The 16,543-nt window shown below is 43.6% G+C and overlaps 2 protein-coding genes across 3 annotated transcripts in view; one reads left to right on the forward strand and one right to left on the reverse strand.

Moving 5' to 3' along the window:
- Positions 1-797: 797 nt before the first annotated feature.
- Positions 798-16,543, forward strand: part of VEPH1 (ventricular zone expressed PH domain-containing 1) — a 78,102-nt gene continuing 62,356 nt past the window's right edge. For both annotated transcript variants that reach the window (XM_010147064.1, XM_010147065.1), the window contains exons 1-3: positions 798-935; positions 2,912-3,127; positions 7,440-7,614. In XM_010147064.1, coding sequence (XP_010145366.1) covers positions 798-935; positions 2,912-3,127; positions 7,440-7,614 — 529 coding nt within the window. The remainder of the gene's footprint in view (positions 936-2,911; positions 3,128-7,439; positions 7,615-16,543) is intronic.
- Positions 11,977-16,543, reverse strand: part of PTX3 (pentraxin 3, long) — a 5,487-nt gene continuing 920 nt past the window's right edge. Inside the window, 2 exon segments of the mRNA XM_010147063.1 lie at positions 11,977-12,590; positions 16,418-16,543. The exon segment at positions 16,418-16,543 is cut by the window's right edge and continues 17 nt beyond it. Coding sequence (XP_010145365.1) covers positions 11,977-12,590; positions 16,418-16,543 — 740 coding nt within the window.

The following is a 16,543-nucleotide window of genomic DNA, read 5'->3' on the forward strand; positions in this document are numbered from 1 at the left end:
GGATGCTTTAAACACCAGCGTTTTGGGGCACGAGTACAGGACTGTCCTCTCGCGAGTGTGTGGGTGGTGCCAAACCTGGCCCCACTTGGCTCAGCTTCTGTTAAATTCCCCAGCCAAGGAGAAGTACATAGTTTTAGCTCAGCCAAGTGTTTGTTTTACATGAGCTGAAAAGACTGCAGGGACCATTTTGGCAACAAAACTGATTGTTTCTCTAAACAAAAATCATTATCTTCTCAATCTTGCTAATAGTGTGTTTCTGGAGTCAAGACACAACAACCCAGAAAACAAAGGAAGGGGGCTTCATCTGCCTCCTCTGTCTCTACTCTGCTCCTGACCATGGAAAGGCACTTTGTAATCCTTATCAGTTAGTCCAGCCACCGTCCTGCTCGGGTGATAGACATTGAAAAGAAAAAATAGCTAAACAATGCATAACTTTTAATAAATGAAACCAACTTTTTAAGCTATCTAGTGTTTGAGGGCAAAAGGTCCTTCAACATGGTTCGTGGTAGGTGCTTAAGGGCATCCCTGGATTAGAGGATCCAGCTGCTTGCATATATCACTTAAAGATATTTGTTAAACTGGAATATGACAGTGCATTTGCTAATTTTGCTACTTTTTCCCCTTTTTTTTTTTCCCCTTTTAGATTGGGACCAAGGAAGTCTTGAAATATGCCCCAGATATATTCTTGATATTAAGTTGATCACTAGTCCACAGGATTGTTTCCGTTCTGTCCTCACCTGCGTTGTTTGCGCTCATGGTGCCTGCAGAGGTCTGGCTGGGTGGCAGCAAACGCAGGCATGCATCATCTGTTTGGGCTGGTTTTGGCTCAAAAGGACCTCTCACGTGCAGGGGATCTTTTCTCCTTAGAGGATGCTGAAATCGAAGGAAGCCTCTCAGAAGCTCTTGAACAGATAAGAATAATTAGTTCATCTGCGGTGAGTGTAACGTTGACCTTAATTTTTCATGAGATTAAAAGTATTGTTTAAATAAAATGTTAAAGGCAGGGATGTATGCAATTTAAGTTTCTAAAAAACCTCAAGCATGCTGAGCAAAGTGTAAGGCTTAAAAATGTGGTAACTAAATCCAGTTCCCACTCGCTGGGTTTCCTTTAAAGATATTTCAAGTTCATCTTTATCATCATTTTTATTAAATAGTTATTTAAGGCATATTAAATATTATCAGGAGGTTACAGGTATGCTGTATGTATAGTGTGTATTCTGTTGGCAGCAGAAAGTCTTCTGAATGATGAGTTTTGGTAAACTCTAAAAGTGATGTAAAAAAAAAAAAAAGACCCCTCTTTATCCTTCCTGCTTTCAGTCTGCTGAATGGAAGGAAAAATCTTTATTGAGCCTTAGGATATTCAATTAGCAACATATATGTGTTCTCACAACAGCACTTCCCTGGCACTTCATGCAGCGTGTGATTTAAGAAATCAGTTTTGGCAGCGTGCAAACCTCTGACTCTGAGAGCATCGATCACGGCGTTGCCGTTTGCGACGAGAACAGACTCATCCATCAGGACAGCTGCTGTACGCTGGCTCTTCTCTTTGGTCATTTCCTTGACAGCAATTACATCTGTGCAGCCTTTCAGAGCATTAATCAAGTTATTTTGTCCATTGCCTCCATTGTTGATGATGTACCTCGACTCGCCTAACTGTGGATTATCAGGAGTGTTACACGAGTTCCCCCCAGTGTACTTTTTGAGACAAAATACCTGAATTAGCTCCAAAATACTCTTAGAAACAGTTTTGCATTAGGCTGCTGAAGCATCTCGCAGAGCCACCCTGAGCTGCAGCGGTTCCCAGCAGAGGGCTCTGGAGACTGGGGACCTGCTCCAGTGCTGCCCGTCCTCGCTGTTGCAACAGTCTGCCCATAACATAAGTTTTTTCTCCAAATGTGGGGAATTTCACAGCAGTGCAGACAGGACTGCTCTGCTCTCCGTGTCCACGCACAGCCAGCAACTGCATCTCTCGCCAGGGGTTTGTCCTTCTGCTATCCCAGCCAGCGACTGTTAACTTGTTCACCCCTCTATCAATATCTTATACAAAAGAAAAAGGCTGTTTTCTGTTTAAGTGTATGGATTTTTCTGTCATGCCAAGCAAAGCTTGTAGAAGGCTAGCTGTGAATAAGGCAAAGAATGCTTTGAGACAGACTCAAACATCATGACTTCTGCCTGCGATACACTGTTGGGGCACACTGCAGCCCAGGGACCCCAGAGCTGCACTTCTGTGAGCTAGTGCTCAACTCAGCTCCAGCCCTTTAAAAATGACCAGGCTTTAGCTAGCAAACCCTATGCCTTTTGATTAATACTTCAGTCTGCCTTTTATCTTCATTACCTTTTAGGGTGCAATAGTGTAGGTTGGACCAAGAGAGGGTGATTGTGTATTCTGGGCCATTTAAGTTATGGCAAAGAGCTGCTGTGCCATATCCATATGGTTACAGCATTTTGTGATAAAGCCTATTCAATTAACTTTTATTTGTGTTACGTTGATACTAATTGAAGCTAACTGTTTACATCAGGGACTTGACATGACATGAAATATTTGGGACCTTGCATTTGGCTATATATATTGTGGATATAACCATCCTAAAACTGAAACTGTAATTGTTATGGGAGAACAGGCCAGTGCAAGTGTTCCTAAGGCGTGCAGCTGCAATCCCTAGCCAAGAAAACCATGTTTCAAGACAGACTACTAAAAATCATTTGAGAACATATCCATACCTTCACAATAACGAGAATCAAGACCTAAACCCCAAGTGCATTGTCTGTGGGATGACCAATTTCTCTGTTTAATCACATTAAATGTTTGCTGTAAAGGTGGAAATGAGAGAATAAAATCTTCATGTCTTTAGCTGATTTAGTGGCATCCTTGGAAAGTGTTCATTAGCAAGTGTCTTTTCATTTGAACCAGGACTACCAGAGCAATGACAACGACCAGGCTGTGGTGGAAATCTGCATCACTCGCATCACCACTGCCATCAGGGAGACAGCATCCATAGAAAAGCATGGGAAAGCCCTCGTGGCTCTCTGGGAATCATGCCTAGAGCACAACCTGAAGCCTTCTGGAAAAGATGAGGACACGCCACATGCCAAAATTGCATCCGATATCATGAGTTGTATCTTGCAGGTGAGACTGAGCTGAAAGCAGGGGGCTGTTGTGCATTCACTGGCTGCTCGGTTCTACCTTTTAAATGCAGTTGTACTTTGGTTTCTGAGGGTGCACGAGTGGTTGTGTTTGTTTAAAACCAAGAATGTGACCCCAGTTGTTAGTATGTGTTGTTATGTGCATGTGGCATCTGGTGCAGTGAATCAAAAGTTTTGGCAGCTTCCTTGTCTTTATAGAAATGTCTTGATGGTTTAGTGCCAGATTTCATTATTTTACTGCTCCACTGATTTTAAGTATTTGCATGTTATGTAAGTATTAAAGTGGAGACATGGCACTACCATTTTCCGTGGTTACAGAAAGATTAATTTGAAAACATTTAGTATCAGGGAAGAGGTTATTCTTTCAAATCATTCTGGAAGGTGGCAAAATGCCAAAGAGTTTAATGACGTGAAACTTAAGACATTAGATAAACTGTCAGTAAGGAGGATCTTCCTTAACATTTTGATTGTAAAAGCTGATTCCACAACACAGGAACCTGACTTCTGAGCTAAAATGTGACTGCTGCTACTCTAAATAGAGGACTAGAAAGCAGTTATGCTCTGGCCAGGAGTGTTGGAATAATTTCTTAGACTATTTTACTAAATGTTAGAGGCACCAACAGGACTGAAAATGTATTCGGGTCCCAAAAAACATTTGCTAGAAGAACAGCTGAAATTGGGTGTTTGTACTATAGTCTATGAACTGTCACTCACTGTGAATGCAAGATTGGAAAGAAGACATCTAATTATAGGGAAGCCTTTTAGCATGGGAATGGGCTAGTCCAAGGCTTTCTGGGAAAGTAAGCTGAGGATGAAAAGCAGTTTAAAGTGGGGGAAGGGAGAATCTGGTATTGAACCAGAGTGAGTTTGGGGTTGTTTTTTGTTTTGTTTGTGGGTTCTTGAGGGTTTTTTTAAGTCTGAACTGCAGGCAATATTATTCCATGTTAGGAAAGCAATAAAATACACTGGAAAGACCCATAGAGAAACCTGTGTGCACAGTTATCTAACTGGAAGCAGAAATCAGGGTGGTTTCCAGAGGTTCAGCTGTGCGTACAGCTCAGGGGGACCAGCTCCAATCAGATGGAGAAACAGTTGCTGTGAGGGGCCTTTCTGTAGGCTGCTCTGGATTGATGTTTGCAGTGTTTGCTATGAAACGTCTGCTGTTTCATAGTTGCTTTCTTTACCTCTTCCTCTGAAATCATGTGGTTATCTTTTGTGCTCTTTCATTATAAAAATTCAAGGCACAGGCATGTCACTATCCAATGAAAGGTACTACTTAGCCCCTTGTAGGATATATTGTTCCATAGACTTGCTGAGATTCCTCATCTAGTTTGGCTGAAAGTCTTTAAAGGCCAAAAGAAACAGTTTCAGAAAAAATGACATCCATGCTGAATTTGCTTCAATGAAATTTTACTTTACAATGATCAATTCTGTTTACTCCCATCACTCTGAAGATGCACAAAAAAGTGTATGATAGCTAAATAGTAAAAGAAGGAACCCCCTCCTTTTCTGAAGCCCAGGCTCTTGTTGATTTTTGGTTTGGGAAGCATAGAGGTTTGTTCTAGCCAGACGTTTTGTCAAGACTGTGGGTGAGGCTTAGCAAGATTTCATCCACGCTGTGCTGGCATCCCCTGAGCCGTGATCCATAAGCTGTGCCCCAGCGCAGGGCAGTAACGTGTCCTGTGAAGATCAGCGGTGTAGCAGGGGGTTGTGCCCTCTCTGCCTTTCTCTGTGAGTGTGACTGGCTTAAACTTCCCAGGCGAGAGACTGTACATTGTAAAATCATATTTTGTCTTTGTGCTACTTTAGAAATCATATTTCATGAGAATACTAAAGTATGTGATGGTTTGTCTAAGCTTTCAGTTTGTGCTGTTGGCAGCTGTGTGCCTAAATCGAGCTAGCCCATATCCAAATGTTTTGGGGATTGCACTGGGTTGCGGATTACTTCAAGGAAAGAGCTCACTGAAATGAGAAAGTTATGAAAGTACATTTACTGCTCCCTGAAACAGAGGTATTATCAGCAAGTTGATCTTTAAAGGTCCCTTCCAACCCAAACCATTCTATGATTCAAGTTCCTTTGCATAAAAAAAGAAAGAAGGCATCAAATGAGTTTTTATACAATACGTGAGGGATATTTGAAGAAATAATGAATATCTGACAGCTGGGTTGAATCTCACAGCATGTTTCTGTTGATATTAGCAGCAGGGAGGTCCCCTAGGTTTGCACACTCACTGTATCATATTATTGAAATCTGGTTTTCATTGTCACCACCGCATTTTCATAAGTGTGCATCCATGCCCTGATATTTATAATGGAACAAATGAAACCTTTCTCTTTCCATCTGAATTCAAACCTTTTCTTAACTAAGTATTATTATCTTTATCGTAGGGAAAAAAAATGTTCTTTGGAATTTTGTTAGCTCTTTTAAATCATACTCAGAAGGCCAAACCTTATCTTCCTGTTCTTTCTGCGTGGAGTCCAAGAGTATAACTTGGAGGCAGAATTTGGCTCCTACTCAGTAGTACCTCTCAGCCAAACATAATGAGGCATTATGTTGATTTAAACATGCTGCTGCATAAAGCTCTATTCATTTTAAGGGCTTGTCTCGTTAAAGACACAGGATTTGGTCATGTGGCAGTTGCCATGATGAGGGATCTTGACACTTAGGAGCACTGCAGCCCCTTCCTCCTCAGGGGCTGGCAGAAAGGGACTGACCCGGAGTGGCTGCAGCACTCCATGTCTTGGCAGGTCTCTGTGGCAAGGAAAAGTCCTCACAGCCGGTTAAGCTTGGCTCTTTTGCGTTGGTTGGGTTAGCACAATGCAGCCTTAATGAGCCTCAGGCCTGCTCTCCGTAAGGCTAACGGCAAAGGCAGTTACCGGTGGTGGAGGCAGAGCTGGCCTAGGAGGCAACATCACAGGGTATGTGGCACAACAGATTCGGCTTTTCTCAGGTCTGAATTTATATTGTTTTCAGTGCTTTTCCAGAATGGGCATGTGTTAAGTTTGGATTGCTGTTCTTTACACTATTTTGTTGCTTTCCAAAACATCTGGGTTCCAGTGGTTGCCTGTGCTTTCAGATGCTAATTAGATATAATCATATTGCAGTATTATTTTCAAAACCAAAGATGTACTCCAGTTTCAAAAATATGTTCAAAACTGCGTGAAGACAAGAGAAAAACGCAGATTAAGGAGGCTCCAGAAAGAGTGCAGGTCCTCAGTTACACATAAACTAGTTTCAAGGGCAGTTATGTATGGGAACTTTACAACATAAGATGTGTATAGTCTGTGCACACAATTTCATATATACAAATAGTTGCAGAAAATATTTTCTGACCTTAATATGAGAAATTAAATGTACATGCCTATACCCCTGAGATTATTGAAGCTTGGTGCCCTTTTGAGGACAGAAGTTAGAGGTCCTGAAAAATTTCAGTTGATCCTCAATGTTCAGAGGAATTGCCTGGAGTTTAAGAAAGGAAATCCAGTTTATAATTAGAGGAAAATTGATATTCAGTACTAAGCTATTACCTCATGAGCAAATGTCCCAGTATACTTACTCATGCATTTCCTCATTTGACCAGTTTGCCTTTGATTTAGCCCCAGTGGCTCAGCAGGAGAGGAGTCTCTTCTTCATGTGCTCACCACCAGCACAAAGATAGTCCAAACCTCATTGGTTTAGGTGGCAGAAGCTGTGCCTTGTGCTGGGGAAGATTTATTCAGGCTTGGAATTAAGCTTCCCTGAGCCTTGACGCCGTGCCCCCACACTGGGCTGCCCTGCTTGGGGCTGGACATCGGAGCGGGGCAGGAATGATGGGCAGTGATGTGTCTGTTACTGCAGGGAGCAATATTTACCAGCCAACAGCATGGGTGACTGCTCTGAGGTGTTTCCTACACTTTGGGTTGAAAAGTACCTACTCTGTGGATGATGGATACAGGTTCTGCTGTCTTCTCTGAGGGCACCAAACACAAAAAGTCTCCTTGGAAATGTGGTTGTGGTTAATATTTCACTAGTGCACTTAATACAGTGTTCTTTCCTTTTGCAGAAGACAAAAAAATCATCTGCATCAATCTTTTGCATCTCCTGGCACAGTACTTTTAAGTTTCCTTACCTGTTCCTTCTTTAAAATTCTTTCTGCCTTCAGTGGTGTTACCAAAACATGACCTTTCTTGACATGTTTTGTGCCTTTTCCCCCCCTGTTGTTTTTTGGTTTTCTACTCTGATCAGCACGAGACTTTATCTTAATCATTTTTTTCCCAGCTGTTTATTTTTTCAGTGGTTTTTCGTGTTGTTACAGAATTACAATCGACCTCCAGTAATGGCCTTAGCTGTCCCAGTGGCGGTGAAATTTCTTCAGAGGGGCGATAAGGAACTGTGCAGAAACATGTCAAGTTACCTCTCCTTGGCTGCAATTGCGGAAGCGGATCTGCTGGTTGATCACACAGACACCATTGTCAAAAGCATCCTTCAAGGTAGGAGCACCCTCCCATTTTGGATTTATCCCTGCAGTGTGCCCACCCTTTGATTAGTTGGACTGTTAGGCATGTATACACACACATTATACATAAACACATGTATGAGGCATGTATGTATAAAGCCTACCTATGGAGGTATCAATAAACGTGGTAAAACATGTTAGACACAGTCTAATAACAGACTACATCAACCTTTCAAGAATACGTGGCTTTACTGGATCTTGTTGACTGGAAGTTTTGTTATAGATTGGATGACCCTTAGGGCAGGAAATACATCTGTACTTGTTACTGTACAGGGCTAATGGACTTCAAATTATAAGACCTGATATGACACGCTAGTTACTGGGCTCTTATCCTTTCTATTAGCGTCATTGGCAAGGCTCCAAAATATAAATGGGGATGAAATGAATCCCATTCTGTGCCAAAATAGTCAGATGTGAGATATAAAAGCTTTGTAGTCGTTCTTTAAATCTAACCATGCAGGCAAAATTAACAGAGAATATTGTTGTTATACTCTGTACATTTTATTTTCCTGGTTTAGAAAGCCAAAAATATTCATACCTCTACAAAAGGAAATCTGATTCAGTTGAAGCAGCAACGTTCACAGTACTTGTTGCAATACAGTACTGCTGCAGCCGTAAAACCACTGTTTGCTTTCCTCTGAGTACGGGTAATAGCAATAAGTAACTGTAGATGTCTAATTATTCCAAGATCATTATTATGAAGACAAGGCCTCAGATTAAATGTGTGCATTCTGTATTTATCAAATGTAAAGTGTAGTTGTTCTTAGGTGTTTTATGGAGGGCTAGCTAAGCTAGAAAGTAATATTATCATTAAGACATTATGGTAGGAGTTTGCATATTTCTGTGTGTTTGATTAGGGACAAATGTGTGATAAATATGTATGAGCTGTGTGATAATACTAATTAAATAGAGTCCAAGAACAGAATATTGCTAACAACTTACAAAGCCACGTGGAGAATGCTCTTAAGACTTGTGACATTAGTGTATTTATGTGTTAACGTGTGTTCCCACCTGTAATGCAGTGCCATTAATAGAATAAACTGAAAAGGGTTTAATAGTGTAGTCATAGGTTTAGGGGAAGTGATTAACACCCACAGCTAAAGGTTTCATTGCGACTGTTCCTGCTCATTTTTGTGTATTTATGTAATTCTACCAGCAGATGTTGCTGTGGACATCAGATTTGGAAATTCCAGACTGGAAGAGGGTACTCGAATAGGCAAAGCACTGTGCTTTTCACACCGGCTTCATTGGCCTGTACGTAATTTCGTATTTCAGGCAGGAAAAGGTTGGTTTGCAGCAGGCTAAGAACAGTGCTTAAAGACTGTTTGCTGAAGGGAGAAGGGAAGCAAGAGGATAAGCTGCTAAGGATGGATTTCTGAAGCGGAGCAGAGACAAAGGGCCTTGTTCTGGTGCTGCACAGACGGGGCTCAGCCTAATGGCACCACTGAGACTGATAGTAGACTTTGGCCTGTTGCCTGTGAGCGTTTGAGAGCTAACTGGATTTTTTGATTACTTGGGGCAACTGTTTGGCTGCATGATCAGTTTCTTATCTTATTAGCTAAAAAAGAGCTCTTTAGAACGAGTGTTTAACTACTCTGTTGCAGTTCATGTGAACTCAGATGTTTCTCTGTTGCAGTTCATGTGAACTCAGCTGCTAAGCATGCAGATGTGTGTACCCTGCCCGCGCTGCTGACAGGCCCTGTGCTGGCACCTTCCATCAGCATAAGGGATCAGGTGGATTTATTCCTGTTTCCAGGGGACAGCAGCAAAACTTGCCCACAGTCCTTGCTGTGGTCTGGAGTCCCACAGCTGCTCCACCTTCCAGAGGAGCTCGGGCAAAGGATGTGGATGTTGCATTCAATAGAGGCTTGTTAGTGAGCAGAGCTGGGCTCAGTGACATACTCCAGACGTGTCTGTCTTGTGCTCGCTCCTTCATTTCTACATTTGCTTTGTATTTGGAGCCCCAAATCCCTCAAAATGCTATTTACTTGGTGTTTTCCAAAAGGCAAAGTAACTGTTGACAAAAATTTAGTTAAGCTGGGAAAGAGAGAGAGAAGGGTCCTGATAGAGGGGACTAGACCTTGGGAAAGCTTTGCTAGTCCACTGAGGTGATAAAGGGAGAGCAAAGCAATTGGAAAGAGGAGGGTTTTCCAGCTGACCCAGTGAGAGTGAAAGGACTGGCTTTGCATTTGGTCACCTGTCAAACCAGACCATAGATAGGAAAAGGCTCTTTCCAAGACAAAGCATTTCATGTATGAGGTGGAGTAGGAAAAGTAGATGGGAAGGAATTCTGGTAATCTTTTTGAGGATTTTGCTTTTTCTGCTGCGTTTCATGGACGTTTGTTTTTGTTTAATGGAGGGCACTGTATGGAAAGAGGATTTGCGAGCTGTTTTACCCTTGCACAATGTTGGAACCTCAGGTGTTTTTCTGAACTCTGAAGAGCTGTTTTCTGGCTGGCCTGGCAGCAGATGAAGAGATGATTTTTCCTTGTTCTGTAGTAAAGGTTACTTGCAGATATTTAGTAAGGGATTTTTGATGTGCTTCTACTAAGCGTTTAGAATTCAGGTACATGTTAATTGCAAAGTAATGAGAGAAATCCCAGCAATCACAGCAGTTATTTTTACCTTAAATAAGAAATGTTGCCAAAACTTTGAGGCAGATCATATAACTTTAGCTATGAAGCACAACCCCCTTGGATGACATAGTAAAGTGAAAATTACCTTGTCATTTTTCTTGCCACTTTTGTATTGTGGAAGGAAGAATCTGGTAGCTGTGCCATAGTCAGGAATAAGCATAGCAGCAATATGTCAAGGAACTTTGAAAAGTGTGTTCTTAGGACATCTGTAAAGAAAAAGAAACGTGAATAGAGCAGAAGCATGGGCTGCTTCCAGTGGAAAGAATTGCTTTGAATAAGACATTCTTCATGATAACTTGTTCAGAGACTTCAACAGGTAGTGAGTAATCGTTGTTGTAAGTGGTCACATATCCAGCAAATAACTATTCATCATTGTCTACCTCTGCCCTGTTTTCTACACACAAATCACCACCTGTGTCTTGCCTCTCTGCAGCTGCTTCTCATGCACTGTATCCAGCCCTGTTTTTATTGGATTTTGGATAAGCCTGCAAATGTGAGAGAAGAAAGCTGCTGCCATCACTTCAGCTTTATACGAACCTGTTAGCATCAAACAAGTTGGTTGTTTTGGATATCTAAATGTATCTTAAAACCGAGTATGTCCTCAGATGGCCAGCATTATGCATGGGGTACCAACTGAATTTTATTTGGGGATATCAAAACCAATCCTTCCTTCACTCTCCAAGCACCATGCTAGCACAGCCTCACGTGTGTCACTGTCACAGCATCTCTTCTGTACAAGTCACCATGCCCATGGGCTAACTCCTGGAGCGGCAGATTCTTGCACGTGGCAGCATTCCCAAGAGGGATTGTTATCACGATGGGACTCGAAAGCCATCTCTGGCTAATGTTTGGATTTCAGTCCTCTGAGAGTCTCTGTATGAGACATTCATATTCATGTTCTTTTTCTGTTAGGAGCTGAAACTGTGTGGTTCAAAACATGGAAAAATTCCCAGCTGGTACGTACTTTGAGAGTTTCAGTTCATGAGACACACGGAAAGTTTTAGTTTAGCAAAGTATCTTTATTTACAGAACAGCTTTACAAAAATAATTTCAATAAAATTATTACAAAGTCAATTTACAATATAATACAGCTGCATTTTCTCAAAATGTAACATCAGAGTATGACGGGGAATATTACTTTTATATGTTAGGTCAATCCATGGCATAAATAATGCTTTAAACAAGGAGCTAGTTTTGTTATAGTCTACAAATTACTAACAACGATTAATAAACAGCACGTTTCTTGGTTTATGTGGCTGCTCTGTACAGTTCACACTACAATAACCAGTGACTGGAGGAGCCGGGAGGATGCGCAGCCTTACGCCTGTTATGCTGAGACTGGTCAGCCGGGTACCCGATGTGTTTGCTTCAGCAGGGATGCCAGGAGCACCGGTCGGCTCCGAAATGTCCACAGTGGCACTTCAATACATCAGAAAACACCGTGCTGGAGAGACAGCGCTCTGACCTCCAGAACAGCTTGTCCGATGTCATGCCTTGATGTGGGTGTCTTTCAGTGTTGTGCCAAAACAGCAGGCAGAGATCAAATCCCACCTCCCCGGTACCTCGTTTTGTAAACTCGCAGTGCTGATCTTCCTTGGGAATTGGAGAGATGCGGGCTCCTACGGTTCTGTTGACTTGTACGGATTGGCGTTCACCTCTTTGAAATACATTCTCTGCTTCAGAAACTGCCTTGATGGAATTTAAGAAACGTACTGGGCTCCTCCATACGGCAAAACTTCCGTGACTCCCCACCCGACGATGTTGCCCCTGATAGTGCACGCATCCTCTCCAGCCTGTGCCGCTATTTCTTTGGTGCTGAGCACTCTGTCCCACATGTTAAAGCCAGTTAATTTTCCAGAGAAGGCTAAACTTTCATCAAATCCCCCTCCGATGCAGCAGCCGTTCTTTTCTTGACCGATCTGCAAAATCCCTCCGTCTGGAACGGTGTGAGCGTCAGCGATGTTCGAGGCAGTGGCTGCGAGCTCTCCCTTCACCCACAGAGAAGCGGATCCGTTCTCTGAGCTCCAGGCACCACAGAGATGGATCCACTTCCCAGGAACAACTACATTTTTGGCAGCTAACTTGTGCTGATCACCACCAACGACAAACACTGCAGACTCTCGGCTGAGATAAAGCTGGATTTCATAGGGATTTAACTTGGTTCCATAGGAGAAGACAATAGTTTTGTCCAAAGCCTCAGTCACCTTGATCCAGATACAAGCAGTGAAGGAGTGAAGGGTCATTCCAGCTGTTGGGTGAACGCTCCCAAATATCTTTTTTGAACGCATGGGGAATAGAATTGCTGTTTCACACCCTGGAAAAGGTAGGAATAGTGTTAGGAAAATAAACACTGGTCTGTTTGTACACGCACATTTAGGACCCTTGACGTGTGCTCACTCTCGGGAGGACCCCGTGCTGGAGCAGGCAGCTGTGCCTGGGGAGCCCATGACTGTTGGAAGCCCATAGTGGAGCAGGCTGCTCCTGAAGGGCTGCACCCCACGGATGGGACCCACACTGGAGCAGTTTGTGAAGAACTGCAGCCGTGGGAAGGACTTGTGCTGGAAGACTGTCTCCTGTGGGAGCGACCCCACACCGGAGCAGGGGCAGAGGGTGAGGACCCTCCCCTGAGAAGCAAGGAGCTGCAGAAACAACGTATGATGGTCTGACCACATCCCCCATTCCCTGTCCCCCCACACTGCTTGGGGGGAGGAGGGAGAAAAATGGGGAACAAAGCTGAGCCCAGAAAGAAGGGAGGGGTGGGGGAAGGTGTTTAAGACCTGATCTGTCTCATTATCCTACTCTGACTCGGTTGGTAGCTAATTAAATTGTGGTTTTCCCCAAGTGGGGTCTGTTTTGCCCATGACTATAACTGGTGAGTGACCCCTCCCTGTCCTTGTCTCGACCCATCAGCCTTTCCTTATATTTTCTCCTCCCCATCTGACGGGGAAAGGAGTGAGCGAGCGGCTGCGTGGTGCTGAGTTGCCAGCTGGGCATAAACCAAATGGCAATGGGTCTAGGGGCTAATCGGGTTGCAGGAACAAGACTTGGCTCTCCCCTCACTGCAAACATAGTGTGTTGTATAGCCCTGTGCCATGCAAAGGGACGTTTAGGTTTAATGCTGCCTGTCTGCCCTGGGAAATTGGGCTTCCCGAGGGTCTATGCAGGGCATATGCCTTCTGATCTGATGTGCCTGCTAGGAGAGCTTTTCTTTTGCTAAATGACTGAGAGAAATTAGCGCTCTGTATTAGGTAGTTATGTCAGGTAGTCCTCTCTGTTTCATTTAGGTCTTGGTTTAGCCTCCATGTTCTTTTTCAGTACGGAGTGATGAAAACAGCAACCTTATGGTGATAAGATGAGTTTGGTGAGCTATCAAACAGCAGGACAGACACCATGCCATTCCTGGGAAAGTAGCAGCTGGAGAAATGGAGCTGCTGGGCAGCCATGCCACGAGCAGTTATGTAGTGTCCTGCGCTTATCCCATGGATAACAGGGCAGTGCTGGAGAAGGGGACAGGGGCTACTGAAAAGCAGCTGCAGGGAGCGTTGGCAGAAGGATGCTGAAGGGGGTGTGTGTGTGTGTTTAGGTTGAGTCCCTTTGCTGACCCTGCCTTTAGGGCTGTTGGTCACCATGTGTGCTGGGTAAGCATGGGAAATATGGAAGATGACTGGTATTTTTAAAACAGTTCATCTCTCATTTCCAATTGATCAATATTAATAATAAGGGGACTTTTTACAAGGGCCTGTAGTGACAGGATAAGGGGCAATGGCTTTAAATTGAAAGCAGATAGATTTAGACTGGACATCAGGAAGAAATCCTTCCCGGGGAGGGTGGGGAGCACTGGGACAGGTTGCCCAGAGAAGCTGTGGATGCCCCATCCCCGGGAGTGTCCAAGGCCAGGCTGGATGAGGCTTGGAGCAACCTGGTCTGGTGGAAGGGGTCCCTGCCCATGGCAGGGGGTGGCACTGGGTGGGCTTTGTGGTCCCTTCCAGCCCAAACCATTCCGTGATTCTGTGAATATGTTGATAATAGAAATTAGTTTAGTTAAAACCACTAACAGAAATTTATGAAACTTGGAAGAGTAACTGATGACTACTAAACCCAAGCCATTTTTGGGTGTTCTGTGTACTGTTCCCTAGTTGTATGTAGCTTAATAGTGTAGGTGACATGGGGGAAAAGGCAGCCCCCGTCTACAATTAAGCTGGTTCATTTCCTGTTTAAACAAGCTTGAGGTTCTAAAACGTCTAAAGTGTGTGTGGAAACTTCTGCTTCGGTGCCTGAAGGACTCTTTGTGTCCTCGAGGACTGCGCTGCTGTGTTATTGCATAGACTGCTTCCCTTCCACTTGGAGCACGCTTTACATTTCTTCCCTGGCCCCTTTGAGGAGGGGCAGGGTGAGCCTGCAACTGTTGGGGATACTCCTTAAAATGCAACTTAGAAACCCTATTGTGAAAAAGCTTTTTAATTAGCAAGCTTTCAGGCTTTATTATCAAAGCCTAAACAAAATTAAAACCAGCCTCACTGAAGAACAAAAAGTGTGATTAGAAAAATCCCTCGAGTATGGCTGGCAGTAATTCAAGATGTGAGAAATTAAAGTCAGTTGCTTAAAATTCCCTTGAAAAAGAATTTCCAGAGAGAGGGACTCAGGAAGTATTTAAAATGTATCCCTTAAATTAAAAATAAGAACATCTTATATAAAACCATGTAGGAACCAGAGGAAATAGTTGGAATTTCCACTGATGAGACTGAGATCCTTAATGCTGATCAAGTTGGTTTTACGCTCACCTAGTGCAGAGTAATGGACTGCAAGGCTGGCTGTGTTGTAGGAGAGAGATAAAGAATGAGATCATGCTTCTGGAAGGCAGGATTCATGTGTTTTGGAAAGAAGGAATATGCTGTAAGATCTGCCCCCAGTACACACAGATTACTAAAGTGTTATGACAAAGGAGTAAAAGCAATTTACTTGTAAAAGCAATTTACTTATAAAGCAGAATCCATGTCCTACAGAAAAGGACAGATTCATGTTGGATTGTAAAACACAATGATGCGCACGGTTGTTACGTTGTGTTTGTACTGTAATAGGCTTGTGCAAGCTGTTGCCTTTGCTTTAGCAGTTAAAGAAGTGCTCCTCCTTGCTCGGCTGTGTAAGAGCTCACACTGGTGGTGCTGGCAAGGCTGGTGTAGCTGCACCCCTAACTCCCTATCCTCTGCGAGTCTGGATTTCTGGGGTTTTTAAGCTGCAGTAACTTATGTTTGTGGAAAACAGTCTTTAAAGACACGTCAACATTAGAAGACAGGCAGTGATAGCTATCTGGTAGGCAGAGTTATTTTCCATGGAGTTATATTGTGCACGTAGCAATTTTGTGCTCGCACTTGAAATAGATGGGGATCTGCTCTGTCATACCCAAGTCGCTGTGGCTGCTTTTTGGGTGCCATATTACAGTGCACGGAAAAACTGACATGAAATTTGAGATGTGAGCTCATCTTTCTACGACCACCTCACTTGCTGACCCATGCAAACATTTTGGAAGGGTAAACAAGCCCAGAACAATACCACAGCGTTACTAATTGTTCTGTGCTTGAGGAAGTACTCTGTCCTGATGGTTGCACGCAGTGACTGTGCCCTCCCTGCTGCGGGAAGCGTGCTTAACTGGTTGCCATCAGCAGTGTGTCCTCAGATCTAGCTCTACTCTTGGGCAGTTGGAGTTGGTGAGGAGACTGAGTTTGGGAAGAGGAAGGAGTGAGTACATGCATGAAGAGAACAGGAGAGCTCAGTGACTAGTGTGTATACGTAGGAGTTACCAGCTGAGAAGGTAAAAGGTGAGAGAACATAATTTGTGTGTTTAAAACACATTTGCTGCTCTCTGACAACTGTTTTGATCTGAGGGAGTCTGCAGGAGGTGGGATCCTAGCTGGCTTTGATTAAACCTTGCTTTGATCCCATGTTTGAAAGGCTCAGCACCTCTCTTTTGAGAACAGTTAATGGGTTTCCTCCCTGTAGGTACAGCTCAAAGCTGCTGTGCTGCTCATGAGATTGCTGTGGAGTCACATGCAGAGGAAGGGGCTTCAGGAGGGTGTTTAGAGGGTGTCTGGACCAGCCCACCAAAGAGAGCTCTCCGGTAAAGCGTAGCGCACGTGGCCTTACCTGCTGGCAGCAAGTGCTGAGCTGCCCATGTCTGCGATGCCTTCAGCTCTGCTCTGGTTTGCTGTAGCTCTTTCCACAGGGAGTTCAAAATGAGATTGTCTCCTCCGGTGGGACTGAATTTATCCT

This window comes from Eurypyga helias, unplaced genomic scaffold (assembly GCF_000690775.1).
Source record: "Eurypyga helias isolate BGI_N326 unplaced genomic scaffold, ASM69077v1 scaffold1132, whole genome shotgun sequence".
NCBI lineage: Eukaryota > Metazoa > Chordata > Aves > Eurypygiformes > Eurypygidae > Eurypyga > Eurypyga helias.